Source organism: Cygnus atratus, chromosome 4, assembly GCF_013377495.2.
Source record: "Cygnus atratus isolate AKBS03 ecotype Queensland, Australia chromosome 4, CAtr_DNAZoo_HiC_assembly, whole genome shotgun sequence".
NCBI classification, from domain to species: domain Eukaryota; kingdom Metazoa; phylum Chordata; class Aves; order Anseriformes; family Anatidae; genus Cygnus; species Cygnus atratus.
The window spans coordinates 32,607,299-32,619,338 of NC_066365.1; the positions used below are offsets into that span (position 1 = coordinate 32,607,299).

At 40.2% G+C, this 12,040-nt stretch overlaps 1 protein-coding gene across 2 annotated transcripts in view; it reads left to right on the forward strand.

Moving 5' to 3' along the window:
- Positions 1–274: 274 nt before the first annotated feature.
- Positions 275–12,040, forward strand: part of FBXW7 (F-box and WD repeat domain containing 7) — a 150,734-nt gene continuing 138,968 nt past the window's right edge. For both annotated transcript variants that reach the window (XM_035552926.1, XM_035552945.1), the window contains exons 1-2: positions 275–320; positions 514–705. In XM_035552926.1, the coding sequence (XP_035408819.1) occupies positions 285–320; positions 514–705 (228 nt within the window). In that variant the 5' untranslated portion in view covers positions 275–284. The remainder of the gene's footprint in view (positions 321–513; positions 706–12,040) is intronic.

Here is a 12,040-nt window from a genome sequence, read left to right on the forward strand (position 1 = left end):
TATAGCTGTGAAGACTGTTCCTTTGGAGGAATAAACTAATGTCTTTGAATATTATGTAAAAACTTGCTGTGAGAAAAGTCCCTGTAGTTATCATTCTATCTTGGAATTTATACAGAAAATGATTAAGTATTACCAGCTATACTGGAAAATGTATGTTGAAGAAACTTAACTCTGACTCTCTCCCCTAGCTTTTTAATAATCATCTACTTTCAAGTTCATTATCAGAGCCAAAATTTTTGCAGGCAACCTTACATCAAATAGTACTGGGCCCTGCAGAGCAACAGATGCAAAGCTTGCCAGTGAATCTTCACCATCCTGTGGTAAATATTTACTCTCCTCCCCACTAAAATCAACAAAATGTGTGGGTCTTACATATTCACACACCAGAATGTAATGTACTCGATACAGTGCACTTCTTGTGGAAGTAAAGGGAGGGGAAGCAAGTAACTGCTAAGCACCAGACTGAATTCACATCTGCAAATGGGAAAAGACGTAATAACCCTGTTCTTGCAGGCAAGCAATGCATCAAGATGGACTAACTACATAGTCAGTTTAACCAAGGTCAGCCTAAAGAAGCCTTCAGAAGACACATCTGAGAAGACATATCTATTTAAAATACGGAGTTCTGCTGTCTGTCATGGGCTCGGGAGTGTTTTCGTGAAATGTCATGTACTCTTCCACTCCTCTAACTCCGGTATATCGCAGGTAAATATTGCTTTCTTTGCCCTCCTTTAACAACAAAGGCATTTCAGTTTTTCCCATCTTTCTTCAAAAAAATCCCTCTCAACTCTGTAGGTTATCAGCTACCTCATACTCATTAGCATAGCCCAGATAAAAACACAGTATATGTCCTCATCTTGAAGTTAGTTCTGAAGGTTGTTTTTCACTTTTTTGAGATTGGGAGGTTTTCTACGCTTCATCGCTTCAGCTATATCAGTTTGACTACTGTAGGTTTTTTCTTTTTTTTTTTTCTTCATATTGTTTTGAGTACTGTTCTCCTGACTGAGATTGTTGCCTTAGAAAGCTCAATTTCATTTAATTTGAGAAGGATGTTAACCTGCCCTTACAATGTTCATGTTCCCTAGCTGAGAGTTTAGTTCTGTCTGAAGTGAATCTCTGGCTCATTCAGTTTTCCCAGAGTCGTCTTCACTCCCTCACTAATCACAAGTTATTTTTAACTCATGTAGCTGCCTTTTTTTTTTTTTTTTCCATCAGTCCTTTGCGAGGAGAGATATGGACGGAGCATTGCCATGATAGCTGGGAGAACTGGATTTTTTGTTCCTAGCTTCTGCCATTGACTTCTCTGAGATTGTCTTATTTAAGAGCATATTGCCACATTTTTTTTGTGCATTATCTTCTGTAAAGTAAGAGTACGTAACCACATCTGTAAAATGCTTACAGGTCTTCAGGTAAATGCTGCTGTGAGTATTCACGTTTGTTGCAGGGTGTCACAGCCCATGGTGATAACTTAATAACAACATGGTTTTATTTCTTTGTGGAAAACAAGCAACAGCAGAAGTTCAGCACATGAGATTCAAATGGCAGTCCATAACTTGTATAATATTATTAAGGTAATGTGGCCATTAATACGCGTACAGCTATTCATTGTTTAGTGGGAGCAGTGACTTGAAGTAAGTTGCGTCTAGTTTTACTGGACATGAGATGTTTTAATGAAAAGGGGGGTTATGTTTATTGCTTTAATGTTTGTGGGAGTGTTTTAGCAGGTGCTAAACTTCAGTCCTGTTTGCATTGTTCAAAGCCCACTTAGTGAAGAAACACAATGTTTTCCTGTAAAGGACAAAGTATCCGAGACAGACCCACAAACTCCAAATGAAAAGCTACTCCGCTAAATGGTTCACATCTTACGTTTTATCACTCTCATGGAAACGGCTTACTGCTATAGTTGCTGCATTAATCCATAATCCAATAAAGGGGATTTATTGGAGGGGTTGAAGGCAGAGAGAAGAAAAGGAATGTCTTTATAGTGCACTGTGAGCAACAGTTAGGGTAAAAATAAGGTAGAGCCCTTGAATAGCTCCATGTTTGCCTTTCTCCACGTGTTTCCTTGTGAAAGACTTGCACACTTAATTTCACAGCAACATTCTGAGGTGCAAGTACATCCCTTCCCTTACTCCTCAAGGAAAAGACCACATCAAGAACCCAAACAGTCCCCCCTGCCCCTCCCAGGCTGTTCTTCCTGTTAGTTCAGCTGCCACAAGTACAGGGATAACTGGGTCACTATTTCAATCTATACAATTGGTCTGCATGCTGCATTAAATATCACATGCTAAATGAATGCTGACCCTTCAGCTTTGGTAAGAACAACGTCGGTTCCAGTATACAGCTCTACTGCACTATGGCTATCGCTCCTCTAATAACACATGCAAAATACAGCTTCAGGGCTCTCCTGAAATTACCCATTGTATGCGTATGTCTCATATTGAAGCTCCTGCCTAACTCATATGTAGTAAAATGCTTGAATTAAAGCTGCTCCTGTCTGCAGAGAACTCACACAAATGGCTTGTACCTGTAGCTGAAGAAGGGATGGCAGATTCTGCATGTGGATTTTCATATCTTGAAAGCCAAAACTAGAAAGAGGAATGCATCGATACTTACTGACATTGATAAATATTTACTGAAAGCTCAGTGACAGTCTGGTTCCTCCAAGGGTATGCTGACATGCGTCTCTACAAGTTTTCATGCTGTTATGTTATTGCTAGAATTGCCCACTTTTTCCCTCAAAGAAAACTGAGACCTCGATGTAGCTGCTTCTGAGATTGTTGGTGCTTCGTAGAAACCAAATGCAGGATCTTCAAACAACGTTAGTTGTTGTTGCTGGGGTTTGAAAGGTACAATTACGTGACTCAATCTCTGGAAAGCGAGCTGTTTGGAATTTTTGAATCTAAATGTCAGGTACAACACTTTTTATTCCTTTCTCTTTCTTCTGATGTGAAGGCTTTGCCTATAATTTGTAAGCAGCTTGCAAAGAATTCTGTAGAAACTTTCTCCAAATGCTCAGCCTTTTGAGAAAAGATAATGTTAGTGCTTACCTTTCTTTTGAAGATGGGTTGACTTCTAAGAGCTGTTAAATGCCCTGTCTGGATCTTGTAAGTCACTGTCTGTAAGAGACTATTCATACTTGATTTGAAAATGTCGCTCATTTCCCGTGTCTGAAATTAGTTTCAGAAAACAGACAAGACGACATACTAATTTTTAAAGCTTGAAAATTTGTCATGCTAGAATTACCATTTAATGAGCAAGTGTTTTACTCTGATTTCCAGTGTACAGTTTGGAGATGAATAATGATACTGTGCTCTTGGGGGGTAGATATAGAAGTGTAGGAATAATTTGGTACTCAGATACATACATATGTTCCTGTGGGCCAAATTAATTGGGAAGAATTACTGAACAGGATTAAACTAAGACACGTGAATTATAGGCCTAAGTTTAGGCACTCGACATCATGGGATACAATCGAAGCCTTAATTTGTCTACAAAATACCCTAGTGTATGGGCTGCAAAGAGAAGTCTGTGAGCATCACCAGAGTGTAATCCATCAGCTGTTTGTTGCCCGTCTGGAACTGGTGACAGGAGACAGGAAAAACTGCTGTGAGCATCCAGGAGATCTTGAACCAAGGTGAGGAGGAGAGGCAAAAAACTTCTCTAGCAAACATATCTTAATTTGAATTTGTGTTTTAGTTAGTAGTGAAGGGCACAGGGAGCTTGACGCATCCCTCCAGGTCAGAGAGGACAAATCCTGTGTTCTGGCCTACAGCTCTTCATTCCTGTCTTCACTGGCTGTGGACTCAGCAATAAGTTTTGGCCTATGCAGTAGTTTTTCTTGAGTCTGAGAGAGAATAGTGCTTTATATGAAATCGGAAAAGACCGTCAGCATTCCCATTTTAGTCTTTGTTACCAGCACTAATTATTAACATTCACTTTGACCCAAAATTTCAGAAAAGCAACAGGAATATTCAGCAGTCTCATTTCTTCCTTCAAAATAAAGACAACGCTAATAGGTGAAAAACTTGGCTCCGAATCTTCAGCTGAATCCGAGGTCATCTTGACAGACGCTACTATCGAACAGTTCCTTCCCATCTTGTCACCTTGGACGTATAACTGTATTGTTGCAAAAATAGTTTTGGCATATCATTAAGATTTTACAGTGTGTTTGGATTTTGCGGTCAGATGATCTGAAAAGTATGCAACTGTATGCCCACTTTATTTTTTTTAAACTCTGTCAGCAGTGTTGTACTTTAAAATACATCCGTTTATGACAGAATTCGAAGTAAACTCTTTAGTCTGTGGTAACGTTAATTTTCTTCACCTCCTGATACAAAATTTAGCAACCAAAAAAACTGCATGTGCTAGCAACGTAGCTTTGCTCTGTTGAGAGTTAGGTACTGTGGCATGTTTGTAAGATGCCATCTTGCTGAAAGCATGTCAACTGTGACATTGGTAATGGAAGAGTACACTGGAGGAGCTTCGTAAAACTTTATCCATGTTCTAGTTCATTGTCCATCTATCTTAAAGATTTGCAATAGTTACCTTCCAGGCTTTTGTAAACACTCTGAATATTGCATTACGCTGTTCTCCAATCTCTTCCTTGTTCTAGTGTATGCCACTAGTGAAGTAAGTTGATAAGAAGCAATGTAGCGAGATGATGGAGGAAAAAGGAAACAACAACAAACACTTTTTTTGGTAGATATTAGGAAATCCTAGGTTCAGAAGTTGTTCAGTTTGCTTTTCTCTCTTCAGCTGTGAATTGATGTTTCCAATGAACTGTAATTATTCAAATTAGGTCTTTGGAACAGCAAAATGTGTTTATTTTCTGTTTCAGGAGACCGTTGCTCTGAACTCGGCAACTTCTAACAAGTTTTCCAATGTTAACTTTTGCTTCTTTAAAGAGTGTGGTTGATCTCAGCTTCCAGAAGTCGGGGAGCAGTCACTGCCTCTGTCCTTGCTGCACAAGATTTTACGTCCAAGTCTAATTGCTCCCTTCTGAGGTGTCATTGAGGGCAGGAAGGCAGGAGGAGAGTTGGAGGAAAGAAACCTGGTGTGCAGGACTGTGTCCTCAGGTTTACATTCTCCAGAGCGAAGGGCGAGGATTTGAAATCGTGTATGACTGCAGCTCCTCCCAGTGGCAGGTCTTTCACTGTTCTTATTTGCTGATAAGGATGCCAGACCAAGTGGTGTTCTGAGCAACACCCCCATCCCCACTGCATCCCTACTGCCCGCATTTTTAGAGGTGGGAAGGGGACACTTAATGCCTGAGTGGTAGGATCAGTAATAAGGAACTGACTGTGTATCAGTAGCAGCCCACTGGACAGAAAGACCGCCAGAAACGCCAATAATGTGCTCCCTTGTTCAACATCACTTCATGCTGTCTCAGTGCAGGCTTGAAAAATAGCGTGTCTCCACACATAGAGAAACTACTGTTGTTGTCTAGCACAAGCAGTCACCCTGATTCCTCCTGCAGAAAATCTGAGATTCGTATTCTATCCACATAGTTAAACCTCTCATCCGAGCTCTCATCATCTGGCATTGTGATTGCTGCAGCAGCCTTTTATCAGGCTTTTACAGATGCAGTCTTGCTCTTGCTGTTAAGTCAGGCTATTGCTGCATGCTGTTTTTTTTTTCTTGTATATCAAGGCATTTCCCAAATGTTTAGGCAATGCTTTCAGGAGTCGGTGTAGGAGATACCATGCCTGTTGGTACCAACTTTTCTTGGCTCTATGTTTTTTGATCCATGTAATTTTGAAATATTTTCTGTGCTGTTGATTGTGTATTTATTATGCTTGTGTGTCACACTGTATGAACATGCAGTGCTTTATACTGTTAAAAATGGCACAGAATTTTTGAAAATCTTTTACTCATGAGACCTTCTCTTGCATCTATGATTACATAGTGCATTTGTTGAATTGTATTCCAGTTCTGCTTATGGTATCCCTCTTTCTGATGTCCTTGATTCATAAGCATCTAGGTGGGTGGACAGACCTGCACTGCAAAGTGCAAACCTCTACCACATCCTTGGAGGTTCTCAAGACCTGACTGGACAAAATCCTGAGTGACCTGCTTGGAATTCACTATTGACCATCACTTCAGTAGACGGCTGAATGAGAGATTTGCTGAGATCCCTTAAGTCTGAACTAACCTGTTTTTTCTTTTTTGTGGGCAGAATGAAAGTCTGGCTCAATAGTCAGTAGTAGGGGCCAAAGCTTCAGTGCTGGAGGAGTAATCAAATGGAGAATCGAGTGCCCAGCTTCCACTGACTCCCATCAGTGTGCTGGAGTGCCAAACAAGTGTATCAGAAACATCCTGCATCTTCCTGTTTTTAGCTTTGTGTCAAGTGCTAGGATGTGCTTCAGTGCACGTGCACAGCAGCAGGAGACGTCCTCTGCCTTTGTGAGTATGTACGTAGCCCATGCTCTGTGGAGTATTTACAACTTTGTGGCTTCAGCATCATTAGTGATGTGTACATCACACCTTGATAGCCTCTTAAATCATACTGGCTTCATCTTTACGTAGCTGCTTTACTTCACCTTCACTATATGGAACAAATGCTGTCTATGCTTTATGAGAAATTTGGTCTTTCTATTTTGGCGGTCAGCTGTCAATTGTTATTAAAATATTAAGACCAGTGTAGCTCATGTGATAAGATTTTAAAAAGGTGTCTCATTCGTCTGTGGTAAAAGAAAGTGGTGATGCTTTAATAAAATATATGGAATTAGGATTTTAGTTAATAAGATACTATTGACTGACATTTAGAGAAAGAAAAAAGTAATATTTGTTTCTATAGCAATTGCCTCATTTTCACATCAGTCTGTATACCAGTGCATGAGTGTTAATATGTTGTTTCACTGTGTGGGATAATTGACACTCTTTTTCTGATCCTCCTTTGAGTTTCACGGAGTCATCAGGTGACTTGGATTAGGAGGGATTTTGGAGTTCATCTAGCCTGGACCCACACTCAAAGTAGCACCAGCTTAGATGGAGTGAAAAGTTTTGAGCATCTCCAATGATAGACATGCCACTAGACAGTTCTGCTTCAATGTTTGACTGCCTGTGGTAGGAAACTTGATTATCAGGATGAGAAGTCAGAATTTGTTGTTGTAGGCTGTGTCCATAGCCCATGGCTATGTGCCTCCAAGAGGAGTCTCGTAGAAGACTGTCTGTGGGATAAATTGTCGCTTTGTTATGCGGAGTGCAAGTCTCTCTGTTGCTCTTCTGTGACAGTACAAGGTCCTGGACATATGAAAGTACCTGAAAATGTTCCTAGTCAATTCCTTTTAAGACATGAAAATTAATACATTGGGCCTCCTGTAACAAGTGATATAAATCTGAGCACTGGTACAGTATACTCTGTTCTGGTGCAAATTACTGTGGGAACGTGTTTATCTGCACAGGAGTTGTCTTTCTAAGGTACACTTATTTGAGACTTGTGATATATGGAGAGACATTTGTCTTCAGTAAAGCTGAAGCAGGGTAAAATTATGGTGAAATGTTCTTGCCTCTGTCTGCTGTTGGAGCTAGTCTTTCATAATTTCTGAATTCATACGAGATACTTACTTTGTCTATGCTACCTAATACAAAGGAGGCTGAACTCCAAAAACGTCTGGATTTCGGTTCTGCGGGAGATGTAAGTTGTGGAAGGGAGCACAGACACCTCCCATCCTTTCCTAAGCTGCCAGGCAGGAGTTACTTGCACAATGCTTAGCTGCCCTCCTGGAAGATGTCTGAATCATTAGCCCCTGGTAGTTAATGAATGAGCTTCTGAAGGGACGGTTTGGCCACGGATCGCATTCACTTCTTGCACGAACTCCTTCTTGCAGGTCGTGTGCCTTCGTGTGTCTGTCCACCCTGATCCATGCTTGGACCTTTTTGTGTGCCCACTTTGGTATGTGAACTGCATGCGTTGTAAACTTTGCCAGCAAAAAGACTTTGCAGTAAAATGAAGATAACTTAAGAGTTAGTCGATTACTTCCAAAAGATACTTCATAATAATCAATTTATGATGAGCTGACATGTTTAAACCTCAACTAGGAGGTGCAAAGGTGAAGTGGCAAAGCGACACTTTTTCTGCTTCATTGTCTCTGGTTTCACTTGTACAGTATCTATCTTTCAAGTGTTTAACACCATTTTTTTTCTCAGTATTAGAAGAGGAAGTAGTAGTCTTTTTTTTTTGGGGGGGGGGGGTTGGGAAGGGCAGAGGGGTACAGAATAGATCTCCTGGGACAGTCATTCTAAAAATGATTTTTTGAATTTGGTTTTGATGGTTGCTTTAGGTAGTTGTAGCAACTCTTGATTAATAAGAATTTTTTGTCTTTTGCCATTTAAAATTACCTTCCTGAGTAAGCTTCCCTATTGCTCAAATCTTGGGCTGGAAGCATTTTAAGCAATTAAGTGAAATTACTTTTTCTAACCTATTATCCACAAAAAGATTTTTTTTTTTAAGCAAATGAATTAGGTAGCAATTGCAAACCAGAATTTTGTTCCTTAACTTTAATGCTTAAACAACACAAACTCACAAACTACTTATTGGGGACCTACAGGAAAGATGTGGAGGGACTCTTCAGGGAGTGTAGTGATAATACAAGGGGTAGGAGTTTAAATCTAAAAGAGGGGAGATTTAGATGAGATATTATGAAGAAATTCTTTACTATGGGGGTGGTGAGGCACTGGCGCAGGTGCCCAGAGAAGCTGTGGATGCCCCATCCCTGGAGGTGCTCAAGGCCAGGCTGGATGGGGCTCTGGGCAACCTGGTCTGGTGGGAGGTGTCCCTGCCCATGGCAGGGGGTTGGAACTGGGTGGGCTTTAAGGTCCCTATAGGGACCCTGTAGTTATCTTTCTCCTATAGGGACCTTAATTAGCAATTCCATGTTCTTTGTTTTCCTTTTATCCTTGGGGAACTCCATGCACATTTCCAAGGAGAATTTGTGCCTGTTAGTCCATTTTGTTCCAGAGCTGGATGTCATGCAAAGTGTTCTTTAGCTGTCAAAATCTTTCTGTAAGAAAACTCTGTGGCTACTGACTGAATGTAATAACCATCCCTTCCTTCTTTAATGTGTTGTCATCAATCTCTGCTAAGAGAGTGCTTCTGTTTCTGACTGACTTTGAGGAGGATGGCTTGCCTTCAGTGAGATAAAGCCGAGGAGCAGTTGCAATTGCCCCAACACAAAAGAACAGAGCCATCTTTACAGTGGCCACTGCTGTCTGCTTCCAGGAATGACAAAAGAAGACCTTTTGCAGGATAGCTTATGCATTAAGCTTGTGCGAGACTGGCTGCTGGGATGGCCTTAAATGAGGCACATAATGATATTACAGAACATAGCTGTCTGCGTTGCGGACTGAGCTACTTATGAAGCAGTTCCTCAACCGCTGCAGTTTAGAGTCAGGCATTTTTGAAGTAATTTGGTTTCTGTGCACAAAATATAGGAACACTTAAAAACATAACTTGAAGTTGTACGTTTAACAGAAATTTTTAACCATATGCTGGTTTGCCAGCTACTGGAAGATTATGAAATATTTAGGTGAATATAAGCTTTAGTAGAAAAATGACTCTTTTGGGAAAAAAAATAAGGGAATTGATTCCTTAAACTTGGGTGAACTTTTATACTTGTGTGAAATAATAATAGAATAAAAGTAAAATCTTACAATTAAACTTTAAAAAAATAAAATTACATTGTTTATATCTAGAAGTGATAATACAGTGCTTTCTGCTCCTCACTAACACTAATATTTTGGATAATGGCTTCAGCATGTGACTGGTTGACAAGGTAGGCATGTTGGATGTCTTATTTACATTGAATATGCAGGAATTAAAATAGTGAGTAATAAAAAAAATAGTGGGTAAGAATAGAAACTGTATTTGCAGAAAGGAGGGAGCTAACAAAATATGATTTGGAAATCCGGAAGATGGTGTGAAGAGTTGCTGAAGAACTTATCAGTATATGCCTATGTATAATGGAAACACTGAAGATATTTCGATTTAAAACAAAAACAACTCCAGAAAACGTGGGTGAACAAGAACTCTTACTGGTGTCTTGCTGATTTAGAGCTTTCTGACTGAGAAATTCACTGCTTTGTGTCAAGACAATATGCTTTCTTTTCTGCCAGTTTAAAAGCTCAGTGCCTCAGAGGCTTAGAATTATTTATTTAAAACCTTCTTGCCGTGGTGTGAGAGAGATATGGGATATACTAGGGCTCCTGAGGAGTGGGTACAGCATGTCATGAAAGCAGCTGTGATAGTATAGAAGAATGAGAGTGTGAGGTGTAGAAGAGGGATGAAGGCTAATATCCCTTATTGTACCAGCTGACAAAAGGAAAAAAAAAGTTTTCTAGTACATGAATTCTTAAGTGTAAATAGTGAATGGTAAATTAATTACACTGATTAATTGACTACAGCATTTAATTTAAATGAAGCTGATATGGTTGTGTTATGACAAACAAAAAAAAAAGCATGAGCAAACATGGAATTAACCTTGCCTGTGTCCTTAAGCATCATACTAATGATACTACCGCAAATGAAATAAGAAGAGGTTTGTGTTTGAATGGAGACTACACAAAAGGGAAGAAAATGAAGGGTTCTCTACTACTTGATTTACAAAAAGGTGTTGGTATCTGTCTCCTCCTCATCCATGCCCAACTATCAGGCATCTTTTACTGGTTCTTTTGCTATTTGATCTAAAATGTGCAGTGGTTGTCACTTAGGGCTCTCGTGTATACCTGTATAGGGGTAAGTTCAGCTCGGTGTTGCTGTAGGGAGGAAGTACTTCCTGAAGTCCAAAAACAATTAAGTTTTATGTATCGCAAAGATGCTTTGTGAATTGAATATTCTGGGATCAAAAATCTTCAGAAATGAAGAGGAACTGAATACTTTCTCCTAACTATAAAAGCTGTTTAAAGGCACGTATCATGAATTTCACAACATCCTTGTATACATATTTCTGCTCCCATGTAATCATTTTAACTTACATGACTTTGTGCAGCTGGCTTCATCTGCACCAGCTGCTTACTGTTCAGGGGCCGCAGAAAGACACGTATGCAGAACTGAGCTCTGAGCTTGTGACCTCGACACTTAGCTGCTCTTGTGCATCCTGATGTCAATTAAAGCTTCTTAACATCCGAGAAAATATGCGCCTTAAAACATGAGAACTAGCCATCATTCAGTAGTAAAAATCCGTTTTGGTAATACGTAAAGGAAGCGTGTTTGGGATATTACATTGACAGTTCATTATCCTTTACTGTTAAGTTACGGGTTCAAAGTCACCTCTTCTCCCCTGTAGCATCTGGGTCTGCTTGCAGATCAAATGCAAAGGCAACTGTAGGTGATTCAACAGGTGGAGTGCTCTGAAGGTCTTCAGGCAGCAACTTAAAAAGCATCGGTCTCGAGGTCCCTCTGCATACTTATTGCTGCAGTTCTCTGCTCAATTCTGAACACTTTTTTTTTTTGGCTTGCTGGCTCCTTAGTGTAAAAACCTTTAATGTTTGTTTCCCTTCTACTTTGGTTACAAGAAAAGATGGGGAAAAAATTTTCTTCTGTCAGCTCCTTTCTCATGTTCTGTCTTCAGGAATTGCACCCTCCCTTTTCTATCCCCTCATTACTGATACATAGCAAGCAAATAGTGCAGTCTTAACTCCTTTACCTTACCAGAGTGATGTAAGCCATAGGAAACATTAGCCCAGTTCTGTAGACACGAAGTGAGGAATGAAGCAGCAAACAATTTCATCGTTATGGCATATGGTATCCGTGCGTTTGGTTGTGGTTGGATTCCCATGCTAACCCTGCTGGCCCAAACAACAACACCTCCAGCCTTCCCTAGCCCCCTTCATCTGCACCGGTCTCCTTTTCCCTCCATCTCCTTGTCCACCTATGTTTTGTTGACGAAGTCATATTGAAATAGCACTGTGATCAAGGTTGATGATTTTGTGTGTGGCCTTCTTTCTTTTCCTGGGTTGTTTTCCAGCCAAATCAGTTTTCCTGTTCTTCCCAGTCCAGCTATGTGAACAATTACACCTCTATTCCCCTCTGTATGGGAGG